The sequence below is a fragment of the Onthophagus taurus genome, chromosome 1, assembly GCF_036711975.1.
Source record: "Onthophagus taurus isolate NC chromosome 1, IU_Otau_3.0, whole genome shotgun sequence".
Lineage (NCBI taxonomy): Eukaryota > Metazoa > Arthropoda > Insecta > Coleoptera > Scarabaeidae > Onthophagus > Onthophagus taurus.
In genome coordinates, this window is record NC_091966.1 from 11,076,414 (window position 1) to 11,104,310 (window position 27,897).

General features: G+C 30.6%; 1 protein-coding gene across 5 annotated transcripts; it reads left to right on the forward strand.

The window, feature by feature from the left end:
- Positions 1–871: 871 nt before the first annotated feature.
- On the forward strand, positions 872–27,562 carry LOC111420530 (Myosin phosphatase targeting subunit 75D). Of its 5 annotated transcripts, none has more exons than XM_023053546.2 (10): positions 872–1,269; positions 8,808–8,878; positions 9,483–9,738; positions 14,286–14,487; positions 14,540–14,783; positions 14,893–15,018; positions 17,621–17,696; positions 17,819–18,036; positions 23,377–23,554; positions 23,618–27,562. In XM_023053546.2, the coding sequence occupies exons 3-10, from the start codon at positions 9,510–9,512 to the stop codon at positions 23,875–23,877; spliced, it is 1,533 nt and encodes a 510-aa protein (XP_022909314.2). In that variant the 5' UTR covers positions 872–1,269; positions 8,808–8,878; positions 9,483–9,509; the 3' UTR covers positions 23,878–27,562. The 5 variants fall into 5 exon arrangements, with proteins under 5 accessions (XP_022909314.2, XP_022909315.2, XP_022909317.2 ...); XM_023053547.2 differs by having other exon boundaries at positions 873–1,269; positions 23,377–23,707; positions 23,813–27,562; XM_023053549.2 differs by having other exon boundaries at positions 873–1,269; positions 23,377–23,590; positions 23,813–27,562.
- The last annotated feature ends 335 nt before the right edge of the window (positions 27,563–27,897 follow it).

Below are 27,897 nucleotides of genomic sequence, written 5' to 3' on the forward strand. Positions count from 1 at the left end.
AAACTTCAGTTAAATCTAAGAATACAGTGGAACAAACTTTTCTTTCTTTCAGCAATTCGTCAATTATATCTGTGATTCTGTGAATCAGATCTGTTGAGTGACTCTCGCTAAAGCCAAACTAATCATTTAAAAACTATTTTGTGGATTAACTTTGAAATTACATTTGTTGGATATCTGTAACACTTCTCTATCTAGATGTTCTTCATGTCTTAGAGTTACCGACAAATCTATCAGCAAGATGGGAGAATGGTTAAAGTTCATATCCCAAGTTTTTTTCCACCTGCCACCCAACATAGCTTATATATCAGCGTATAGCTGATACATTTCGGGTTATGAAGAAATCAATTAGATCTAGGATGTTATTGGGTTGAGTTGAGTTGTGTTGTTTCGGACTTCAGTTGATTGTCTGCTTCACCTCACTCATTACCTTAGTATGAGAAGTTCATATGCTAGATCGATGACATGTTTTATTGCTATTATTAATACGTTAGATGTCATTTTCATTGCTGGCACGTAAAAATGTTCACTATTTCGTTTAATATTTCAACGTTTCAATTTTAAATTCAAAAGGTTACTATTGCCATCTATGGAGAAAGTATTAACGCTAAGACTTCGAACCTACTGCGTTAGAGGGCACCACAAACAACAATGATGTAGATTTCGTTATTTTCTCGTAAATGAAATTTTAGCATTTATTTTTAAGAATTATACTCTAATTTATGATTGCCTTCTACATATAATTGTTTATAAAAAATATAAAAATTAAATAATAATAATTTGTAAATACCGCAATACACCTGTCAGGAATCTATTGAGATAAAATTTTTATAGATCACCTGACGTAGATGTCATCATAAACGTCATTAAACATAACCTATTTTCGCGTTTTAAATAACACAGTTCCGTTTAGATAACGTTTATAGTAGAATTGTAGTATTTTTAGCAAATTTTGGTGGGAAGGAGATCAAATAAGTGTAGTGAATCCGATCTTTAGTATGTAAATGTCGTTGAAATGCAGTGAAGCCTATCCGGAAAACCGTTCGTTTCGTTCGTTTGCACTCACTCCTCGGTGGTTCCGCGGTGGTGTACGCGTTGTAATGGTCGGTTTTTGTGTTCGACATGTGCCGCAAACCGTCATAATATGTCCAGCGAAAACCATACCACATCTCGAAAGAATGCCATACCAAAACTCCATCTAATAACATCAAATATTATCTTAACAATAATGAAATCACCGGACAATGCAACGATATGGTATTAACCTGTCAGGTGAGCGCTATAAAATTTTAGTTTTTAAATCTAAAGCGGTTTTGTACATGTATTTGTATTTTACGTTAATCTGTCTGTTGGTCAACTTAAGAGGTATCATTAGATGGTCATTAGCTTTGATTTTTTTCTCGATTTGATTGCAAATTAACGTTTGGCCCACTTTCCACAAGATTTGCAATTTTGATGTTGTACCTATAAACTTGGAACTTGTTGTGGTTTTAGATTTGTATAGAAAACGTTTATTTAAAAGGGAAAAGTTGTTTCTTTTTTAATTTGTAATCCTCATGTGTATTGATTGTTATTTGAAATAACTTAATTGTCAAAAGTATCTACATTTTGTTTATTTGTACGATTGATGACTTAGTTTCTAAAAATTAATGAAGATTGGGAAATGTCTAAAGATACCAAATCGTTCGTATGTAGAGAGTTAAGTGATTGTGGTCACATGTTTTAGAGTTGAAAGTTAAGTGATTAGTTTTAAAAGGTTTTCTTAATGAGCTTTTCTGATAACTTGCCTGAGTTTACTGTCATTTCAAAAATATTTTGGTACTATTGAAAACTTATGCTTATTCCAGTATTACACTATCATACTTCTATGTCATAGATCTATTATCAAATATTTGTAATGTAAAGTTTGATAAGAAAATATTATGGAAAATATGTTGTCGATTTACACTACATAGTATATTTGACCATATTATAAGAAGGAAAAACGAGAGCCTAAGCTACCCAAGCAAATCGTAATAATTTGGGAATTCAAAATCATTTATTGAGAGAACTAAAAAGTGAAGAACCAAAACATTACGAGAACTATTTAAGAATGGATTAGAAGAGCTTTTGTTTCAATTTCTTCGGCCCTGTCCTACTTGCTCAAACGCCACAGGTGTCTGAATTTTAAGGTACAAAATGGTACCTGTCTATGTGATTCTCCAATTCTATATTGTATGTTTGTGGTAAATTTACTTCCAACAGTGAAAGGAGCTAACTTTTCTGTTGCTTGAAAAATGTTATTAAATTTATGTTAACCCTGGGCGTCTATGCTTCGTTGAATTGATGACACACGTTAACATTTTAACAGGTTCTCTCTCTTATTTTTGTTCGTTTTATGCTGATTTTTCGTATAACACTGCTTGTGGTTAAAGAGTTAGCGTGTGCGGATATGCAGTTAATAATACATTAAGTAAATATATTTGTGTAATTGTGCGTCCACGAAGCGTAGCCTTGGCGTAAGTTTTGAACTTTTAAATTTCGGGGTTGTGTTTTTGTTTGACTTAAGTTGCAAAGCTAACAGTGCACCACAAACTAAATGAATGACGATATCATCAAGTTTCTGTTTCTGATAAATATTGCTAATACTTTGTCATCATATATCCAAGAAGTGACAGTTCGAATGAACAATCAAAAAAATCTTACATGATAAAATTTTTAGAATCAAACCAACGGAGATGTTGATACGTTCGACCAAATGTGTAGATGGCTCATGTGCCAATTTTTGAGAGTATTGAAATGGCTTGTATAAAGAATTGTGTCATTTATGCTCACATGTTCTTAACTAAAACAAAAACCTCTCAATCGCACGTGTTTCACGAAAAAATGCATTTTACTCTTGTCGAAAGTTAATTAACCGATAGACTGTTGATGAGGAGAATACAAAGAATACTAGAAAAAGGAAGATTCTGTTTGTCCATCCTCTAAACGACGAATAACGACATCACTCAGTACAAAATATGATAAAAGGTGATGGATACAAAATACAGCTTGTGATTCTTGCATATAATGTAACTTGGTTCTCATAAAAACGTGTTCATTTAGAAGTTAATACATTATTTTACAAGATGAGAAGTGTTACTTATGTTTTTGCCAAGTTTATAGTGTTGAGTTTATTCAAAAAGATAATCAATCCGTTGTTGTAGTGAAGAAATGCTTTAATGCCCTAAGTCACTATCATAGAACCAATGGAAGAATGGAAACTATTCGTTTTGTAATGAGAAAATTCTTTTAGTTCATTCATCGAACGTGCGAAGAACACGATAAGCAAACGGCTTCAATTCTTGCATGAGCTGAATCTTGTAAGCTTATGAACAAAGATCTTTCTGCAAAATCTTCCATAAAGTGGATAGATGAAGCCGCAATTGTTGACAAGTTGATTGTTTGACATTTAGATCTTTTTCAGCACTGCTGTACAGCAGCAATAATTGCTTCGGAGGCATTATTCAAGTAGAGTATGCGAGGTGCGAAGATGATTTTCAAAATAAATTTGCAAATTTTGCACACATTTTTGTATAAATGAAATTATAGTGGCTGGTACTGATTAGCCTGCTTTTCGTAATAAATGGCTTATTTTTAGAAGGAATTTTGACATGATGTCAAAAAATAGCTAGACTCAAATTCTCCTGGTCATAAGATATTTATCCCATTAAAACAGAATTTTATGAAAACGACTCTTCAGCTATATGTCACGATCATACTTAAAACTGAGATAACATCGTACATAGCCTGCAAATTAAGTAAAATCTTTAAATGAAAGCAATAGTATCTAAAGATAGAGTTTAGAATTTTGAACATGTACAATCAAATCAAACTGTCGTTTTATTTCTGGTCCCACGCAGAGGTTGGAAATATAATCTAGATCTAGAAGATAGGTGGCTATGTAACTAACACTCCCGGTGAGTTATGGTAAAAAATAGCAAAATATACTCTTCAATGCTTAAAATTGTAAAAGAGAAGGTTAAATATAGGCCACTCCAGTTAATTATTTACTTCTCACTTATAAACTTCAAACATCCGTTATTATGTTAGTTTTGTTATAAAGTAATTTTGTATTATTTTTACAGTTTTATTTTTGTTTATATACCATTTAATTTAACCTCAACAATTTATTTTACAGACCAGAGATTACAAACAATAGTAGTTTGTATGCAACAAAAATAATATACTATCTATCTGAAGGTGTGTTTACTGTTGCTCGAAAACTCTAAAGATTATTTAAATTGATAGAATACAATATTAAAGAATGTACCTCTTACATTAAAAAAAACCTTTGTAATACCAAAAGTCAAAATATAGAATTAGATGAAAATTTCAATAACGAAGTAATTTGTTATGATTTGTAATAAAGATAGAATAAAATTAAATAAAAATGATAGTTAATGAAGTTAATAAAATTGGCTCTGCATATTTTATGTTCTTTATTTCTCAAAATAACTAAACCACAACTCAGCTGTTTAAATAGTGTTATTGCTGTTTTGTTAGGATTTTGAAAACAATATATGTTTTTGAAGGATTTTTATATTTGCGGTAATAAATTTCATCAAATAACGTGTTATGGATCACGATATTTCTTCGACTTGGCCTTCTATATATGGGTATGTTATGTTTTCTATAATCAAATCGCCATAATTATTTTCAATTATCAAATTAAATCTTGAAATTATGTTGTCAGTTCTTGGTTGTTTGCAGTTTATTGATCGCAGTAACTCGAAGAGTTTAATTAAAAGATATTTAAAGAATTTATCCTTTCTCCTGATTTTAATAAAATTTGTTTATTTTTCAGTAATAAAATGTACAGTTTTGCTTTAGATATTTTATAAAAAAAGATTAAAGCATTAGAAAATATTTAAAGATCATTGAGTTAGATTTAATGAGTGGAATAAGACTTTTAATTCACTTAAACTCATTGAAACAGAAATTTGTATTTCGCTCTACTTAGCGTAGATAACCACTGCTTCTCAAATGGATTTTTCCACAAATAAACATTCTTTATTTGTGAGATTACGGAAGATAATTTGTTACTCAGCCATTCATCTCGTTTCTCAAATATTTCTAAATAAATTGAAATTTGTAAACCATATGCAAAATAGATTGCATCTTTAAAATGAGGTTTCGTCCTTATGTTTAGAAATTAGTAGTCCATTAGATTGGCTAATAGACATCATGTTATATGATCCCAAAAACGTGTAAAACGATTTTTCTTAGTTGCAGATATAATTTTTTGGAGCAGCTTCGTGAATACTTTATAAAGACTATATATATAAAGTATAATAACAAAAAATACAACATATTATTCTATAAAAGCATTTTTTTTTATTATTCTTTGTGTTGACATTGAATTATCATATGAATTAATACTCTAAATTAGTAGTGTCATTGCTATCTCTTAGCCATCTAATAAGGGGCAGAGAAAGCTTCTAATTTCTCCCCAAAACTGTCTATACCATTTAAATATTTTCATTTATTTATCAAATCGAGTCTCCATATAGTCGCTATGAGACTATAATCAAACTACAAGCATGTTTCGAAGTAGTTATATTCACAAAACAGAACAAAAAATCTTAATAAATTATCTTTGTAATTCAGCTGTTTTGTAAAATAATTCTTTTTATCAGTTTATTGAATACGTTCCATAATATTGCTGCGCGCTATAGATAATATTATTTTTTATATGAATAATATTAGGTGCAAATATAACTGTGTAGGTAATTATAAAAATACATGTTCTGAAAATTGTCAGATTTGAAATTATCGGATCAACGTCATTTCGAAAGGTCAGAATGAAGAAGTCAATGTGTTGAGTGATTTCCTTAAGATTCCTATGCGTACTGCTGCCCAGCTTAGATACGTGCAGCAATGAAACTATTCATCTGCATTCGACTCAATGCCTCATTTAACATTTAATCACTGTTATTTTCATTTTGATAAGTAATGCAATTAAAATTTATAATTATTCTGTTATCTATTTTTGTTTTGTGTAGTGGCGAGTTTTTACTAGTGACAAGAGTTCACTAATTGTAAGAGAGTTTATAGAGATGTTAGTTACTGCTTACACATTTATGTAAGAATTTAATATGCATATTTAGCTTTGCATGTAATAATTTGGATTAATTTTTATTTACATAAGTCTATAACTATGTAACTGCGTAACAGTAGCAAGCTATCGTTAACTTCCAGTGAAAATTAATACAATAACTGAGTTCAATCAGAATAATAATTAATAAATTATTTTATGAAAAGGACTAGCGGGTGTGAGTGCCAAAAAATGTACAAGATATTTATCCTTCAGTATTTTAGCACCAATTAGAAAATGTTTAGTACCAGGCTATATCTTTCCGTCCACCCCTTTAGCAAAGTTTTTACTTACTAAACATTTCTCAAAAACTAACAATCCTTGCCCATAAAAAAGTATACTCATGCAGATCTTTCTTTGCCCTTTCGCAAAATATTATGATAGTGTCACAATAAAAGGAGAATGGTCCATGCGCTATCATTTGAACATCGCGATCTGGAAGAGATCATCGGAAATCAACTGTAATTTTGGATTATAATAACACCAAGGGTGATGTAAAGCTAGATGACTATTCCAATTTTTGTTGAATCTGTTGATATTGCTTTTTTGAATACATTTATTATATGTATATACAATTAAAAATATGGATTGGAAGAATATTTGTAGTTATCGAGCACGGATTGTTTTAAGATCTTTTGGTACAGATTTAAGTCTAACATTTATAATTGATCTGAAAATTTGTACCAATTACTGACTAGTTTGAGCAGTAAAATGACGAGCAATCATTAAACATCACATTAATTGATTAATAATATATCCGTTCAGCTCTACTTGGTTTGATGGCAGATGACATAACTATCTTCCATTTCAATTATTCAAAGAATACACTTTAAGCAGTGAGCTGAACCAATACTGAAAAGTGGTGATTGTGTCTATAAACAGCCCAAGTTCAAGTTGACGGCTAAGATGATGTTTATAAGATATCTTCTAGCTACGATCAGATCATCTTTAGGAACTTCTTGTGGTCTCCACAAGTTGTTAGAAAACCAATTGAATTCCTAATTGAAAGAATTGGAGCTCACTTACTAATCGGTCAAGCTCATCGTTCTGTTCCACCTTTATTTTGTTTTACAATGAAAAAGGCGGCTCCCATGGTTTAAAGCAACACAAGTAGTTAAGATGAATACACACTACAACTATTACAACCTTCTTAAGCAAACGCTACAAAAAGTTCTCTTATCGTGAATAGTATAACGGTTTAAAACGGGTGTAACTAAAGCACTAGAACTTGTATCTTCCAAGATTAATCGAAGTTTATGAGTGTTGTATATTTTAGCTTTTAAAGAACGTTTGTTTTTAACTGAAATAAACTGAACAAGAATTTAATTGCAAAACTGGTTGAAACTACTGCCACATTAGTTTAATTTCTTTTTAATTCCTTATAGAGATTCGTTTTTTTTTCTAAAGAATAAAATTACATTTTTTTTGTTTGCATTGGACAATTTACATATTATGGAAATATGAATTCAAATGCTTAATTAGTTTGTTGGAGCGAAGGCAAAATTACAATTCAAAGAGAAACTGTTATATTGCCAATTACTTGACCCACATACTCTCAAATGCATCTCATCATTAACTCGGTAATCTTGCTTGGTAATTAGCTACGAAAATTACTGCTTACCTTACCGTGATTAAAATTTTATTCGAGGAATTTTAATCTTTTATCTTCCTTAATGATATTTATTAAAAATGATGTTTTGTATTTTTTTATCTCGCCTGAATGGTAGATAGTATCTTTCGTCTTATTCCGATTCGTTTTATCGCTTGACTTCCTGATCAAATTACTTGAATTTTAATGAAATCCTCATCGAAGTTAAAAGATAAATAAAGTAAATAAATAATCGAAAGACTTTTTTGATAATCATGTTTTTTAACGCGTGTTACTTAAAAGTTGTAATACGGTAGGTATGTTCACTTTAATAATAAATGATAACTATCAGTTTCTTTTATAGGAATAGATTAGAAAGATTAAATTATTGATTTGAAACCATATCGTCCAATTAAGAAAATTAATCGATAGGCATTAATGCCCCTAATTTTTTCCAATCAAATTCTAATGAAAATTAAAAATCGTAACACAATTGCCCTCGGCTTATCGGTGACTATGTACTGATAATTTTCAGGCGTAATGAAAGATATAATCGAATTTCCACCTTGGTATCTAGTCTTCATTTTATCATGTATTTAAGTGCAAAGCAAATATTTCTATAAATAAAGATTTTCACTTAAATTATTTAAAAAAGTGTTCTCGGTTAATTGAAAATTGAATTTATCAAAATCGTTTTGAAATCAATGATGATTATTATTATGAATACTTAAGATGTTAAATGCATTACAGAATCTAAGGAGTAAACCTACGCACACACTTTCTCTCTTATATTGCACATATCTAAAATATGAAGACTAAAAATGAACTATGATTGATTATGTTCCCATTTACTTTCTCAATGAAAAGAAACTATTATATACATTAATACAATTGTGTAATTTACAAATAGTGAATTGTGCTTATATCGTTTTCTTGTTCTGTATATAAACCGTATAATTTTATCACTTCCGATGTATCTCTCGTAACCGACTCGTTATCCTTGAAAATAAGGTTGCGTACCACCTTTTTAATATCGCAATTTATGCATATTGCATACTTACATTTATACTTATTTTCAAAATCTTATTTATATTTTTATTATTTTAGGTATATTCCTCCAGAAAAAAATGGAATCTTTCGGAAACGAATACCACTCTATACACATAAAATAGCCGCAGGTAAGCGTAAAGTAAACGTAGACTAAAAGAGCATCATTGTTTACATTTTAAGTTAACTTTTAAAAGAATCTCCAAATAAAACTGCGTCTATTTTTGTCTTGATAACGATCCGTGTAAATAGAAGTATTAAATACGGGGCGGAAGTTATTTCTAAAATAATTAAATAAACTAAACGAAATCAAATAAAATGACCGTTTCAGTATTTGTTAATCCATTCCCTGTAACTTAAAGCAATTGTTAAATGATAAGATATACACGCGTTCATGAGATAATGATCAACGAAAACCTGCGAAACGTTCCACAGTTTTAACGTTGTCGTTATGTTGGCAGGTTTTAACCGAGATATCGCGAGTTCACACCTTTAATAAAAATCGAAAAGTAAACGTTAAAAGTTGTAGAGCAAAAAAAAGTTGCAAACTCAACGACGGAGTAAGTTCTAATAAAAACCGTGACAAAGTTTTAAAAGAACTTTAAGTAAATGGTTATTTAAATCTAAACACGTCACTTTAAATTTTTCTTAAACGTTTAATTGTTTCCTTTTCGATGTATATTTAGATGCAAGTCTCATTTTAGAGTTAGTTAAAAAGAAAGTTTGTTCTTTTAGTGTTGAATAAGGTGTAAAACAAAAAATATGGAGCACGCAGATCTAATTTTGGAAATGTCGCGCATCGAACAGATGCCGACACAAGATCGGTTGCTTTTAGCGAAAGAAAGGCGACAGAAACAATTACAATGTTACCAGAGGCGCGAAAAGGAGTACAAGAAATTGTCGAAAATGCAAAAGTTGAAACAACGCCGGATATTTTTTCATGATAGCGTCATTTTATTGGAGGCGGCCGCCAGGAATGATATTGAAGAAGGTAATTAAATGTTTTACAATTGGTTTTATAATTTACAATATTATATAAGTTGTATAATAAAGTTAATGCGGTTAACTTACATTAGTATGAGTTAAAAATATTGGTGGTTTAAGAGAAAAGATAGAAAATTAAACGATGTTCATTTGAATGTTAACATTAATGTAAATAATGCGATGTATTTGCACTTGGATGATAAGATTTTTGTTTGAATAATATATACTGCACATGTAAAGGTGTGGGTAAATATTAATTATAAGGACTCCATTTTTGTATCTTTTGTGTAGAAATTGAAAATCGAAACCCAAGAAAGGATTTTCAAAAGTTTGAGGATCGTAATTGTATGGCAAAGAATGTTTAATACAAAATCATTAAGTATTATTAATGGTCTCCATAATAAAAATAACATTGATGAAAACTTGGAGTTCACCCTGGATATGGAAATTATCATTTTTGGAAACACACTTTACATTCATAACTCAAGGGATAAAAGTTGAAGTGTTCTAAAATAATAAGAAAAACTTTATTTAATCTAAACATGTCCGGTAACAGTGATAGATAGAAAATTTGATAACATTACTCGCAAAATATCAATTGATTTCTAATTATTATAGATGTAATTTTGATAAAATATCTTACTTATTATAACTTATATTGCAACTCCATAATAATTTCAATTATGTGACGTTCAAATTACATTAGCGTCAAATTTTAGACTACAAAATTTTTGTGATCAGAAATATCATGATTCAGCTTTGCTTCCGTAAGATCTATTGTAATGTCTCCAAAATTGGCGGTCATTTCATGTCGATTTTACAAATAAAAAAGTTTGTTAACATGAATTGTCAATACACACGGTGGTCCGGAAGTAAAAATATTCTAGGTTGAAAAAGCAAGTCTTTATCGAGATAGCTTGTCACGTAAAAAATATTCAAATCAATACAGACTTTATAGACTTGCTTTGTGTCTTTCCGTCTTGATCCTAAGAATTAAAAGTTACAGTTTCATTTTTTGTTAATTCTGAAGAAAATATATTTCATCTACTTGTGTTCACCAAAGAAAACATATCATCGTTTATAACATTCATCAAAACCGTATACCTTTTTTTCATAGTCCTATGGGAGATGCGTCACTCTATCACCTCTATTGCTACGTTAAAACGGTTGTATACAGCAATGATTATCCCATCATATTTCATATCTTGATTTTATTCTTTATTTCCAGCGTTTATTATTTATGAAAAAGAGTAGTCTCCATTCTCTAAAACCGTTGCCCTAGGAAAGGAATAAGAATCATGTATTAAAATAACAATCGTAAGGAGAAGCACACCCAGCTATAACATTTGTAATCGGCACGCACAAATATCGCATCGTTCACAATTTTTATTGAGACCGCGTACTCTATTCTTAATGCTGAGGAAATTGTAGGTGTTATAGCACATTTATTGTTATTTCATGTCAGATAGAGCTAGGCTCTATAGTACTATGGTGCCTAATTCGAAAGAAGATTAATTCAATTAGTCCGTTTTAATCTTCAGGATTATCATCATCATCTGTACGGCTACAATTCTTTGCGGGTCTTCGATTTCCCTATTTAAGTGGCCGTAAATTATAAATAATGTAAGTATTGAAGTCCTTTTCAAATATTCGCAAATCATATTAATCTCGCATGGGACTCAATACAACTTTGTCAATATTATCCACGAAATTGACTAGTAATAAAGATTTTAAAGGACTCAAACATAGACTATGTGGCGAAGCTTCAACACTCTTTGTAAGAAGACTACAACATTCACAAGCTGCAGATACATTGAAGCTACAATGAGGTTACGTCTATACGGGCAATGAAAACGTTGCTATAGAAATGCAGCAAACTCTTTATCTAGATCCCTTATCTAATGTATCGTGTTTGCATTGCTATAGTCATCTTCCGAGTATTATCAAGTACGGAGATTATCAACATAGACTAGCGACGTTATATATCCCCTCAGAAAATAATCGATAGATAGACATTTCTTGCAACTATAGTATAATTACAACATGTTCCTTTATTATCCAAGAGGGAGATGTAATTACAAGATAAGGCATAATATGTTAAGTACATGTAGTAAAAAAGAAAGTATAGCTAAAAAATTAACAATAATGATAATATGTCACAATAGAGTTTAACGATTAAGATGTGTTAGAATAGAATGTTGGTCTTAGCTCTCTGCGCTGCTCATCCTAGATGACTACTCCTAATGCCAGGTTTAGATATGGTGAATGTAATTCGATCAAGGTTATATTAACGATTATCCGATTATCGATCGGATAAAAATCTATTTATCTATTATGTATATCTTTGAATCATTCTATTTATCATCGATGTTGATCCATTTAATCTCCACTTTTCTTCCCTTAAATTGATTAACGCAATTCAACTTGGGAACAAAAATTCTGTAATCATAAACGTATAGCACTAGCATCATTTTTGAAGAAATATAAACAGTGATTTCGCCAACCTAAAAAATAAATTAAATAGTGTTTTTTATGGTTTTGATTGATCCAACAATAGTGTATTGAGGTAGCCATTCAACCAAAAATGAATCTCACTGCTGACCGAAATTTTGCGGTAAAAATGAGGTTCAAGAGTAATCTTGTTTTTCGGCGCATTACGCGAGCTCCTGTAATTTCTTAAACCAAGTTCATTTCATAAAATCTTCCATAAAGTTGTTGAACACAGCTCTAATTACTGTGCACAATGACAAATCGACTTATTCGAGTCATCTTACATTATATTACGCTTTATAGCATCAATCTCTGGACATCTCTGTTGATGCACATCAATTGCAATATGTTTAGTGCGAAAATTCCTAATGGATATTAATAATCCTTTGTAATAAATATTTAACGCACAATACGTTTCGAGAACTGAATCAATAATTTTCGTAGATTTGCATAATTTGTAAGCATTAATTCGATGTTAGTTCGTAGTTAAATGCCAAACATACTAAGCATTTAATGTTGCATATTTTAAAATAAAAATCTGTAAACATAATTAAAATGACACCATATTATATTACCTTTTTAAACTACCTAATTTGTATTCTTTTATCTTGTTTGGTTATTGTTTTTTCTTGTTTTTATCTCATTTATCTGGTTTAAGTTATTAGCTTCTCTGTTTTATATAACCTCCTAAATGAACATCTAAATGTTAAAACAATGAATTATTTCAAACTTTAATAAAATAATCGTACCCGAATGAACAGTAATTCCTGATATCATTTTACACATTATCGTTTATTATAAATTTAATTGTTAGTGTCGATTTCAACTATAAAATTCTTCTCGATATTTTTTAAATTTAGTTTAGTTCCCGTTCCGGATACCCGTATAAATCGGTACTATCACATATGTATTTTGCAAATGTATATGAGTGAACTACCGCACTGCTGGTTTTGACTGCAAGAATTATGGCAAACAGCCAACTAAACACATATACGTTTACACCTATTATCTATTCTGCTAGTTCCGTATTTAAAAAAAATTTACAGGCAGTATTGTCAAAATCAGTTGTTCCACTATATCTTCTTGTTTCTATGTTCTTTCACTTTCTCTAAGAGTTAACGATTTTTAAACGTGATTCTATATCTGTTGTTTGACATACAAAATTGTATTAAAACTCACTTATATTATAAAATTCAGAATATACGAATCCAATTTAGATTAGATATATAAAAAACTTATATGAAAAATCCGTTAAAGCTTTTTTTTATTTATATACCAAATATGAGATAAAAGAGTTTTATAAAATGATTGCAAATATATTATTTTTATGAGTATAGCATTTCGTACAAATTCATAAACCATAATGACCACTAAAGTTAATACGTTTGAACCTCAGTTTTACAGGCCAATATAGGAAAAGCCAAATGTAGGATAAATTGAGTTTATGTCAAATTCATATTACATGAGAAGTGATTTGATATTAAAATTTACAATTTACGTTAAAGAATTAATAAAGAAATGATTAAATAAAATTATAAACAGACAGTAATTAATAATTTAGGCTAATTGCCACACAAATAATTTCTACTTATATGAGTTCTACATACAGTGCCTATACATAGCTAGTTTTGTCAAATTTTTCGATTTAATGACCTCTGCCTCGTCATTACTGCTTCTTGATATCGGCCATATCTACAATATGGTCATTAGAAAGGATCTGATATCCCGAATCGTCCTCTTATTCACCTAGCTCATATTGTACATCTTTTGTGGGCAACAGTTTTTTCGTCTACATAATTAAAAATTAATGAAAACGAGTACCTTCATGGCTTTCGAAAGTGTGACTTCAACTTTGAAGTTCAACTTTAAATATAAGTTTCTTCCAGCTATTTGCTAAAGTAAATCAAGTATCTTCAGGAATTAGCACTAGTAAATATGGCAGCAGTAATACAGCACCAAAAGTTAATAATAATTCAAATATTATATAATTAATACAATTATTGTTCTATTTTTAGAGAACTTATTTTTTTATTATTTTTGTTTGCATAATTTTCTTCCTTACAGTAAAAACTTTATTAGAAAAAGGTGTCAATCCTGATTCATGTAATGAAGACGGTTTAACCGCTCTTCACCAATGTTGTATCGACGATAACGAAGCAATGTTAGTTTTACTGCTGGATTATGGAGCTAATGTTAACGCAGTCGATAGTGAAAAATGGACACCTCTTCATGCTGCGGCTACTTGCGGTCACATAAAATTAGTCAGGTACACAAATCGATCTAAAAAAAAATATCTTATTTTTCTTGAATATTTTTAGAATACTTATAGCCAAAGGTGCAAATTTACTAGCAGTGAACGCAGATGGAAATATGCCATACGATATTTGTGAGGATGAAGCGGCTTTGGACTACATCGAGGGCGAAATGGCCAAGCGAGGCGTAACGCAGCTTTTGATCGATCAAACGAGGGCTCACACAGAAATGCAAATGCTCACCGACCTACAAGCAATAGCCGCCGTTGGGGGTGATTTAGAAACTTATGATAAACAAGGAGCCACGCCAGTAAGTAATGATGCCAACGCAAAGTTTAACCTATAGAACTGGAAGGAGGAAAATGAATTTATTTAAATCATTTTAAAACTTTGTACTTATGTAACCTCGCAATTTTTAGCTTCATATTGCGTCCGCTAATGGTTATATAACGGTCGTCGAATTTTTATTGGAATATAATGTTCGTACAGATGTTAAGGATAAAGATGAATGGCAACCTGCTCATGCTGCAGCTTGTTGGGGACATGTAAGTAGTGCTTTTAAATTTGATTTAATTGAACTTTTATGATATCATGATAAAACATATGAGACATATTAAATATAGAAAGGATACAAATTTGATAAATTGTATGATAATAGTTATTATTTTGTCAATGCATTATAGTTAACCTTTCTTAAATACTAATATACCTTGGAAGTAACGGCAAAAGTGTTAAAAAAAAGCTTTATTGTCACTGAGAATATTATATTTTTTTTCTGCAATCATTTAAAATTAATCCAAATTGGTTTAATTATATTTAAGAGTATCTGCTAACTTAGCAACCAGCTCTTTACCCGGCGCTTAAGTACTAGCTTGAATTTTTATTCTTTATTTTCAATTCAGTAATAAAAAATAAAAAAAAGTATAAAAGTGTTAAAGTTTCAACCATGCAACATCAACATGTTGCATGATTACCAGAAATTCGCAAATTTTACGACTATAAAAGTTATGGTGAATAATTGATTTAAATGTAGCACTATTGACAAATTTACATAATATAATGTCCACGTGTATTTGTTATTAACACACAGTATACAGCAATTGGCTATGTGTTCGCCGCAAATTCGGCTTTTGCAAGCTGTAGAATACGTTGTTGTGTCATGCACCTTTTTTACTTATGCTATAACAGTCCGCCTCAGTTATTAAAAGTATCTATTCATTAGGAATTTAATGTTACCGTATTCATTACATAAAACACAGCCATTGTTTAGCGAATTGTTTTCTGTCCACAATTTATATCGATATACATGGATATACATATATTTGGTGACGTGTGCCAGTCTATGTATTGTCGTAGTAATGAATAATTTAATCAATTCAATTCCAAATGTCCTCCAAACCTATTTTGGAAAAAAATCTTAAACAGCCTGTTGTGGTCTTATGTCATTTAGTATAAACTATTATTCTAGATCACTTTCAGAGCTCTCTGTTTTGAACAGTAATCAGAATCACAATATTTGGTGTTTTCATTGCCTAGACAAAGATGTATGTTTGATGATCATAATCATCGCAGTCACACGCAGAACTTTCAGCGCTAAAGTAAGAACTTTTATCGCAACAAAAATTGCTAATCTGGCTATTCGTTGAATTCATGAAAATTTACTTAAGATCAAACTTGTGTTTCGTATATAGCCATAGACTGAGCATAACCATGTAGAGAGAGTAAACTCTTTCAAGTGTTAGCTTCAGCTATATCTTCCAATGGACGCCAATAAAAGAGCTTTTATGCAAGGTTTATATGAGGTTGTCTAGGTTCCTATACTGCAATAAAGTTCAATGTTCAATAATACTCAAGTTCATGTTTAATGAGAGTTGAAGTGTCTTTTCTAGTATAACATAAATCAATTACTACTTTAGTTTCTCTCAATTATTTTATGATAAGTGAATTTATATAAAAAATTAAGTTGAATTATTTTCCGTTTTCCTACCGCAGTTAATTATATACCACACTAAATATATTAAAGTAATTCAAATACATTATTTTAAAAATTTGAATTATTTTTCGCCAATTACGTAACGCGCAGTATGGTTGCGTATAAACCTAAACAACTTCTTATATACAAACCTTGGCTTTTATGTAGGTCATCTCTATATATTTACGTCTTGTACAGGTTTTCCCCTCATATCACGTGGAAACTATATTTACAGTTTCCTGGAGGATAAGTCCCATGAACCAGAAAGAACCAAAGTGGACAGCAAGCTTGTGGACAACCTTGACTGGTCCGAAACGTACCTTTTTCCCATGAAATATTTTGGAAGCAACTTTATTGTAATGCATGTTGTGACCAAACCCGTTATAATTGATTGTATAATTTTTCTTCTCTAGAATATGCGAAATATTAGATATGACGATTCATGAAATGCAAACAAATGAGGCAAATCTACATAAGCAGATTAAAGTAAACGTTATATTATTGTGCAACATTAAAATACCTAGGTGCTTTCATTCTCTTATCACAGCATACTTAGCCTATTTCTGATATCTTCTGTGTGATATCATCTTTTAACTTAGTCATACGTTGATCCTCAGCGACATCACAACTAAGTGATAAGGATTACCAATGATTACAGGCTGGTCCATGTAATCATTTTTAGGGTACCGAGTTGTGCGTCATTCAAAACGTTCTTTTGTTGACTGTTTAACTAGAAACATGTTAGTAGGAGAGAGCGATTTAGAGTAGCAATTTATAAGTGAACCACTTCTAATTATGCAAAACCTCCGACAAGGGCCTTCAATTTATGGTTTTGCTCCGCTTGAAAATGTTTAAAATTATTAAGGTGTCTCCATAGAAGGTGGACAGAAAACGAACCTCTGAAGATATTTTCTTATTTTTGTAAGATAACAATTACGACATACCACTACTAATATAACATTGTTTCTATTATCAGGAACATGAGTTTTTTATCACCGACGAAAAAGTATTAAATAATCATTGAAGTGACCTTTTAATACCGATTGCAGAAAAAATGAGTTAGTAAAAAAACAAATCACATTTATTTTTAATTATCACATTGTTTATTCAATATGCACTTAACGTTGAAAAACTAAATTGAAATACACAAAAAAGAATACAAGTTTAATTTTTAGTTGGACGTTTTGGAACTTTTGGTTCAAGCTGGAGCCGATCTGAACGCAAAAAACAAACACGATGAAACTCCAGCAGGTAATACATTAATTTATTTCACCTATTACGGTGAAAATAAAGAATAAATTTGTATGGATTATTACATCCATAAAAATTTATCATCGAAATAAATTGGTGTTATTATTTTCGCATTATTTTAGATATTTGTGAAGACCCAGAAATAAAAGAGAGAATATTACAATTGCGTAGTGAGCAGGAAACTCGAAGGCAAGCGGAAGCGCAACGAAAACGCGTTCGGAGAAGTCAAAGTAATACTAGAGCGGCATCGGTGCGAAGGACTTCCGTTAGAGACAAAGGTCTTACGCAGAGACGAGATGCCGTTGAAGAAGCTAGACTTCGAATGCAAGCAGAAAATAAGGTAATTTTTTTAGTGACCATGAAATTATTTGAATCCCAATTTATTTGATTAGTAAATTATTGATAAAATAATATTTAGTGAAGCGTTATCAAATAAATACGTTGATAACGAAATATGATTTTTGATTGATTACATTTTTTTTGATGGTCTAGTCTTGATACTACACTTGAATTGCCCATTACTAATTAAATCTTATTTTTATGAACTTAAAAAAATCCGAATCTGTAAAATTATAGACAAAAGCCAATCTAATCTAAGGATTAAAAAAGGTTCAGTTGTATTTATTTTAATTTGTAATACCACACATTAATCATCAACAATTAAAATCTTGGATTGTTCTACTTTTACTTCTGTACATATACTATTTCTTTTATATAAGACTTTTAAATGAAGACTAATTTGCACGGTCGAAAAACCACCAGATGCGTTATAGAAATCAAGAGTATGTAATTAATTTCCCCATCACTGAACAATTGGGCTACTGTCGTTCGTCCCCCCTCGCTTTTAACCCCCCTAGTTTCTTTAGAAAAGTGCATACGTTAACGTGCTTCTTTTAAACTGTTTCCTACATCTTCTAATGAAATTTTGTTTTTTTTATATTTTTTGTTAAAATGACGTACATCTTACGGACCACGCGCAATAATAAACAACAATATAAACCACGTTTCATGCTTCCCTGATTGATAGAAATTCCTTTAGAGAAAATGCCGCATAACTTAACGCGTCGTTTTCTGGTATATCGCTTTCGACAAATTAAAAAAAAATCTGTGTGGCATTGTGTACGGTCAGTGTGTTATTTTTATTGCTTCTGGACAGACTACAAAGTGTAGTTAGAATTTCTTATTTGTTGATTCCATAGAAATATATAAATTAAAACATGAGAAGATGTAAGAAAAAACAGGAAGTTATTTGTGTTTCTTACAAAGTAAGTTATTTTCAAATATTTTATGATTTTTTTTCTTTTGTTGGAAGTAATGATTAGATTTGAATAAGTAATTATAGATGGAAAAGGTGTAATTAAGTTGATTTATGTTCTGTAAATTTGTAGATCAATGCCAAATAAAACTTCATGTTCAACTGAATGTATTTATAAAAAAATATTATTATTTGGATTAAATTTATAATTAGATATTTATAAGATATATCTATATTTACAGGATTCTTACAAGATTTAGATATATTTACCTGTTGTACCACAGAATAAAGAGTAACATAGAAGTGACACAAGTCAAATTAGTGATGGGGGCATCATTTTATGAAGCATTAAACATGATCGCATTAAAAATTTCATTTATTTAATATTTGACAACCACGACATTTTAAGAATTTACATTTATAAGTTTTTCAAATCATTTAGATGGATCAAGCTTTGAACTACGACTAATAAAATCAGATGTGCTCCAATAACCATATTAATCCTTTATTGGTAACTGTTAGCATATGGTAACTGAATTTTTTCAAACCTTTTATCGGCCACATTTCTTTATACCTCTCAGAAAATGCTCAAAATCATTTGGTTTTTGTAGGGTCACAATGTCCGATAAAGGTTGCAACATGCTTTATTAAAACCTCGTTAATTGCAATTTTTTTATATATTAACTATACTTTAGACATAACTTCACACGTTAGCCTTTTTGTTCCTTTCAACAAGATTCTCCTCTTGTTGTATTGTCTGGTCTTACAGTGAGAGGACAACTTATTATTGGCACATCATGTCCTTCAGAGCGTGGTAGAAATTTTCGGATTTTTTTGCCAGCATGAGCAAGTTGCACAATGTCCAATCTGAATTACTTGCGAGGTTTTGTTTTTACTAATGCCAAGAAATCACTACACATATATCCATCAAGTAAGTGAAGATTGGGAAGTACCACCGCTTAGCTTTATTTGGTGATTTCTATATGACAATGAGAGAATTAGACGTGACAACTTCTTACATATGCTTATTGTGATTTTTTTATTGCGAGACATCTATTTTCCTTTTTCAGTCAAAAAGTTTTATACAATTCTTGAGGCTTTATCATCGAAGCGCAAATATCCTATATATCTAAATACCTTATAAGAAATCTTTGAAAATTTGATCTTCTATCAGCATCTTGTAAGCATGGGACATATTGAACTTTTCAATTGTGTATCATTTTGTAGGATAACATGATGATGATTAAGCAGATAATATTTTATGACGCTTCTTGAAAAATATAGTAAATCAAAAGGGTTTTATGGTGTCCCGCAACGATTGTACAATATTTCACCAACATATTCTAAATGGTCCATTTTTGATATATTCAAAGTTTTAGTTTCATTATTGTTAACATCATTAACAAAGATTGTTGAAGAAACTCCTTCAACCAGCATAAAAACAAGGAATATTTAACAAATTGAAAAAGAATGATGTCATAATACAGTCGTACGATATTTGTTGAGCCAAAATACGCAGATAGGAAAAAATCAATAACACTTTTGTGTTTTGTCTTTAAACTGTGTTGCACTTTTGGTGCAAAAATATCTCGGAAACTAATTAACGGATTTGCAGCAAACTTTTGTTGTGAAAATTTAAGTTATAAAATTATAACATCAATTTTTTTGAATAAATAAACCATGTGATAAAAAACGAAACAAACAAAGAAACTTTTCTTGGATTAACCGACCCACAGCTCCTAATCTGATAAATTTTAAAAGTCGTCCTCACTAAAAGTTTCACTATCAGAAACTGTAATAATTAAACTGGTTGCCACATCAACAACCTCGTTTTCTAAATAATTATTTTCAGCTTTAACAACATTTTGAGAATACTTCAACCAATTTTCAACAGTAACCAACGAAAATTCTTCTTCTGTTAGAGTTTTCACAACGTTTAATTTAAATAATACGTTTGTCTTCGCTACTTTCGTTTTAACTTGAGCCCATATCGTTAGGTAGGGACAATAACTAATCGATTTCCTTTAGATGTGGGTGATAGTAAACCATTAGTGCTATTGTCTGTCCAACTATTGGAACTAGTATGACCTGCGTGAATGTAAGTTTAATCTAAAAAGACAATAGGTCCTATAATATTTAATTTTATCCAAATAATTCAACAAACTCTCATTGCAAGTATAAAAACCCACTTGCTATGCCGCTGCTAATGACTTTCGGGGTGTTGGATGCTATAGATGCCAAAAATCTGACGTAGTGGTTTTCTGAGAAATTTGGCTTAACAAATGTCGTACCGATATACGTATTTGATACGTTTTTTAACTGAACTTCTAATGCTGCACATTTTGACCTTCTTCAGATTAAACTATTTATGTGAAACGTTCCCAAAACCAAAAATCTAACGGATTTAAATCTGGTGAACGAGGTGGCCATCCACTTATTGCCAAATTTGTCATCGAAGTATGTTGTGATGCTCCATCATGCATAAAGTAGTAATCTTGTAGGATTTGCAAAGCTAATTCACCAAATGCGCCTGTAAGCTCATTTTGTAAAAAATATATGTAATTATGAGCTGTAAATCTCTATGGAAGAAAAAATTGACCTAATAACTGGTCATCTATAACATACATTAACATTGAATCGATGATGAGTTTTTAGTATTGTATTCATCACTCAAAATGTGCGCATATGGATATTAAAAATTCCGTTTCGAATAAATGTTGCTTCATCCATAAACACAATGTATGGCCCAAAACCTAATCTATCGTTTTCGCCATCATTTTCAATCAAAGCTTGAACAGTGTTGTATTGATTTGGATAAAGCAGCTCCCTTAAATGTTGTTTTCTTGTGCAGAAATCCTTCTAATGTTGGTTGAGGCATTTTCATCAATTCTTCTCAAAACCTTAATCTAATCCTCAAAACCTAATTCTTATTATTAACTTATGTAACTAAAACTTTAAATATCTCACCAATGATTTATTTTCGGACCGCGCTGATGAAGTATTGGACACCTGTATATGGTATGTTGTAAAAATATATCGTTGATTTACGTTGACTTTTCCTTTCATTTCAATAATGATAACGTAGCAACTGATTTCTAATACTGATGCCACAATGAAATAGAAATTCTGAGAAAATCTGAAAATATGATATCTACTATGAAAGCAAGAAGAGTATTTTAAGCTAAACGAAGCGCGGGGAATTCGCAATTGAAAGATAAGTATACACTTGACTAGATCGCTTCTACCGAATAAATCGAATATTGAAATTCAGCAGGAATATTTAACTTTTACGTGAAATGAGAAAATATACTTGTAAAAGTCTTACGATAAATGTTCCGAATTCAAAAAGTTTCCCAAACTGTGACAGTAAAATTTCTATAATATGTAGATAGAGATTTTCGTCGCGATTACTTAATATTATTCCATTTTCTTATTGTCTCTTTATTTTATTGAACCACCGCGATCGGTTAGAAAGAATACGTAAATAATATTGTGTGGGATATGGAGGCATAAAAATAGTAACGAGAATAGTAGTCAAGTTTTACAAAAATAATTTACTTCTACTCAGTTTTTTGATTTATGATTCGATAGGACTACTAATTAAATATCAAATACCCACAATGGGTTGTGAATTCTATTTGCTTATGTAAATAGAATTACTTACGTTGATTCGGTGTATAGTTTCTATAATCAGTTAAACCCTACCATTAATTGTGAAACATATCTTATAAGTGTCTGCTACTGCAGTTCTTGCAGATGGTTAATTTTTTGAGGAAAGTTTGTATCATAGTTTTGCACATTTCTGGGGTACTTCACGAATTACTAACGTTTTTGCTAAACGTTCAACATCATTCAATAACGTATTCTATTTTCTAAAACTGTATCTCCAGTATTATTTTCAAAAAAATACGGTCCAGGTAATTCTTTGCAACTAATTTTTTAGGTACAATTTTGCTTCTAAATGATTTTTTAAGAAAAACTACTGGCTTGCATCTTTAATACTCAGTTAACGAATGCACGGCGGTGTTTATAATCAGCTGGGTGTAAATCTTGTTTAGCAGGATTTTGGAAGTCTTCAAATCATGATCATTGTGCAAAATACTTTGCGAACGTATTGGAATGAACAGGGTTTTCTATCTCCCTTGACGAATGACTATGTTTTAATTTTACATTGCTGCTCGAGCACGAGTTGAAATTTTCACATCAGTGATTATGATCATGATAGTTACCAAGTACTGCATTAATTGCGATTCTAATTTTCAGTTAAAAATAAACCGTGAAACGAAATATCATAATCAGTCTTTGAGATATCTCTTAATGTTTAGTTTCTAAAATAATTATTGTTTATATAAACATATGTAGTTTGCGAAAAAGATCTGAAGGAATTATTAAATAAAAAAAAATATATTACAATCTAATTTTTAGGGTTTGGATAACGTTGAAGGTAACCAAATATCCATTCCAACACCACCTTCAACAAATGGTAGAGCACACACCGAATTGGATGGTAATAATGTTCGAGGTGATTCATTAGAGTTAAGGAAGGCCCCTGATGGTAAAGACTACGAGGAGTTGCCAGAGAACAACGGAGACGTAGTCGAATGTAAAAATGAGAAAACTTACGCGACGGACGTGAACGGTAAAGTGACCGTAGTGCATGTTGTAGTTACTATAAACGGGAACGGGACCCTAGCCGACCTGAAAAAACAGCGAATGCAGATTAGGAACAATAGTAGCTCGGACGTGAATAGTTTAAGTACGCCAGTCAGTAGCATGCCAGAGGCGGGCGAGGCTCAGACGAATGCAGTCACGGCCGCTGCCGCCGCCGCACAACAAAATGCTGACATTCTTAGGTTTACAGGTGATACAGAAGAGGTGATAGGATACTCCCCAGACAGGGGACGTCGATGCTGTATAATACAGTAATTATTTTTTCAAGAAAATGAAGTGGATTACCAGAGAATAAAAATTGTTGGATAATGGAAATCTTTTGCAAAAATTACTGGAAAATGGTTATTTTATTTTCGTTTTTGTTTGTAAAACGTTAACTATATTTGTCTTTTTGTTTAGTGAATTCATAATAAAATTAAATCAGGGTGTTTGTAGTTAGCTAGAAAATTAGAATTGACCACTTTATAGGTCAAATTCATTGAGATATAATAAATTTTTAAATAATGTCGTGAAAAAAATGTATTCTCAATAGAAACAAAAATTTAGGGTTATCCAAAATTCCAAATTAAATTTTTATATTTCTTCCTTGTAATTTTTCTTTCTTTACTTTCTTAGACAATTTATTAATTTAATAAACTTATTGATATTTGATAAGTCATTTAGAAAATCAAAAAAAAAAGATATAGTGAACCCTTTAACGAACATAATAATTTTATGCATTTCTTTTTTAGGAAATAAATGATCCCAATGTAGATACGGAATTTGAAACAAACTACTAAAATATGGTTTACGAGTTAATAAGATAAAAAAAAGTATCATAAGACGTGTTTTCACGTCATCGTCCCTACTCCTATCACAATTTCTGCTGCCTAGCTATCAGGAATCAACCCAAGTTTAAAGAACTTGACATGTAATTAATGATATATTGGTGTGTTTATTGACGTGGTACATTCAGAGGTTGATTCCTGATCATTGCTGCCAACTAAAACTTATTGAACATATAGTAAATATTTTTCACTTTATGTATTTAGAAAAAATTATTTAATTTATAAACGCATTGTGTTCTTTAGTTTCTCTAGAACGTTTGAATCTTTATCAACATCATGTATGTGGAAATATGTTTAAATTGTATTTTTTATGGAGAGATCTGCGATTCGTGTAATGTCAAGATTAAATAATTTTGAGCGTATTTCTGATCAGTTTGAGTACAGTATCAAAACCAGTTGTTGTCGGAAATGGATAATTCAGCATTATGTGTGTGTGTTATATGCAAAACTCGTATTCTTCAGTTCCTAAATGGTATAACTTAAGAAGTTCATGTTACCAATCTCCTTGTCTTTGGAATCTCTGTTCAGACTTCTTAATAAAGGTATTACCAGTTGCTTTCCAGTTTTCCTCTTGTCTGTCCAGTCTTCTTTTCCCTCTCCACTCGTTTTCCTTATTACCCAGTCTTTTCAGAGTTTCTTATGTATCCAGCATCCTTCTTACTTTTCTAGTTTTTGCTCAATCCCATTCTGCCAAGCCGTTTTTTTCTCTTTCCAATGATTCACGATCACATCAAGGCAATTAGCTTGGTTATCTCGTTTAGTCTGGGCGCACGAGTTCAAAAAGTCTGCAACTATTTGGCGCAATGTTGCAATTTTTTCAAAGTTGCATTTGTCGAGTAATATTTGCGAAACAAGTTGACTAAAGGACATAAAACCTGGACAAACATTCTCCACCGGCTTCTGTTCAGTGCCATCAGCTTTACTTCTCCCCTTTCTTTTCCATCTCCTTCTCCTTCATAATAGTCCTCTTCCATGTTGTCCTGGGCCTTCCTCTTCGTCAGCTGCCAGTTTAGTGCTTGTTTCGTGACATTGTTGTGCTATGTTCTTAGTGTGTGTCTAACCCACTTCTATTTGTATTTCCTTATCGCTAGTTTCATTTTTTTTTTATTTCGCCTGTCGTAGGAGATTTTCATTTGGTACAAAATCTGACCATTGTATTCGTAATATCTTTCTAAAACTTCATGAATACTTGCATCACGTTTACTATATTTTAGGTCATCTTTCATGTTTCGCTTCCGTAGAATAAGATAGATTTTATGTTGGTGTTTAATATGCGAATCTTGCTTTTCCTGGATAGTTGAGGAGTTCCATACGTCCTTTAACATTCCAAACGCCTGTTCCTCCGTCTTTTGTTGCCATACTACCCAGGTAGCAGAACTCTTCGATTTACTATATGTTTTCGCTGTATAATGTAAGTGGTTGTGCATTGTCTGTGATGATGTGCATTGCTGATATTTTCTTTGTATATATCTTTAGCCCTACTTGCCCGCACCATTCTGTTATTTTATTTAGTTTTGTTTGCATGTCTGTTACAATCGGTTGCAATCTAGTACAATATTGAATAGTAGATAATCCTTGCTTTCATTCCTGTCTTGACTGTTATTTGGTTACTAAACTTGCCCCTATACAGCACCTTGCTTTTTGCCTCGTGGTACAGTGACTCTATAATGTTAATGATTTCGTCGGATCTTTGCCAAAATTTTCCATACTGCAGCATGCTTCAATGAATCGAAGGCTCTTTTAAAGTCAGGTATAGCGGGATCTCCACTCATGTGATTGTTCAATGATGATTCGGAGTGTATTTACGCGATCAACACACGACTTGTTGTGACGAAAACCTGCTTCTTGTCTCTATTACTTATTCTAATCTACTTTTTAAGATTTGGGCCAGTATTTTGTTGATGATATTTAAAAGTGTGATGCCCCGCCAGTTTATGCATTTACTTAGGTCTCCATTTTTGGGATGTTTTATAATTGTGCTTTCTTTCCAACTCTCCAGCATAAACGCCATCTAACATTTAGACTTAGTTTTCCCGTCAAATATATAAATCATGTTTTATTTGGATCGCAACCACATAGTCAGTTATTTATTAACAACTGATTTAAATTAAATTACTTAACAAAATAAGTAACAACATATTTATGTGCGTTAAAGGGTTTTGCTTTTTTGATTGAAAGTGTTTTAACTTCACCTTTTATGAATTAAATTTTTCCAACCAATTCCTATTTCTACCAATCCATTTCTATTCTAATGCCAATTTATTTTATTTTAGTTATATTGTTATAAAAACCGTTTTATTCCAACATAGCTTAAACAGTTTCATATTTTATTTAAATTTAAAAAAAAATAATTAAAATCTTTTAGTTTTTTATAAATTTTATTTCACTTTTTCAATCTAAATCTATAATAAGCTATGTTTTGAAAAAAGAATTTATTCATTTTATTACGATTTTTGCTCCACCTCATCAATAATACTTACTTATAATATGCACATAACGTTTCATAAAAGAAAATCTAGTTACATATCACTATTATAAATAGCACAACGAATTTATTGTAGGTAGTTTTTATTAACATACAAAAAAAGCTATACTTCAATAAAACACACTTCATTAAGAAAAACATTTAATCATGCACACGATGAAAGTATTATTTTAAAAGTATTTTTAATCCAATCTTGCGTTTAGTCCAATTGTAACTTAAACTTAAAAATTAACTAAATTATAAAGAATTTACTGAATTTAAAGACTTTGTTACTGCCAAATTTTGTTGTCAAACTCAAATACAAGTTTTTTAAAATCTTTTTAAATTAAATTAGAATGTAATACATTTTTAACTATTTACCGATTGAATTAATTGAAAATAAATTTACTAAAATGTCTTTCTGATAGACTGATTAAAACTGAATCAAAAATTTTTGAGGAATAATATTTGAAATAAAGAAACTTTAAGAGAACTGTGAAGGTGATTACTTCAGTTAAAATATAAACTACTTAAACTACTAATGTACTTAAATAAATTAAATAATTAAATAAAAGTTCACATTCCGAAATAATGTGATATTTTGAAACCATGTTTATTATATTCACATTTTGTGATAGAGTTTATTAAATTTAAAAAAATGAATAGATGAACGCAATAAGAATTTTCGATATATACATTTAACTTTATAGAGATAGATAATTTAGATAGATTAAAAAACAAAGCTGTAATACAAGGGAATTATTGCCTTACTCATTTACTGAGAAGTAAAGACGGATTAAAGTCGGTATAAACGAGTACCTATTATGATGTTATTATACTATGAATATATTTACACATGTTACTTGTTATCGTGAATAGGTTATTTTTATTATTATTTGGTGTACAATTGTAATTTACCCCTTTGTATTTATAATTTATTATTTCTTTTTAAATATAAGTTTTTTTCCCCTCTTCCTTTATTAT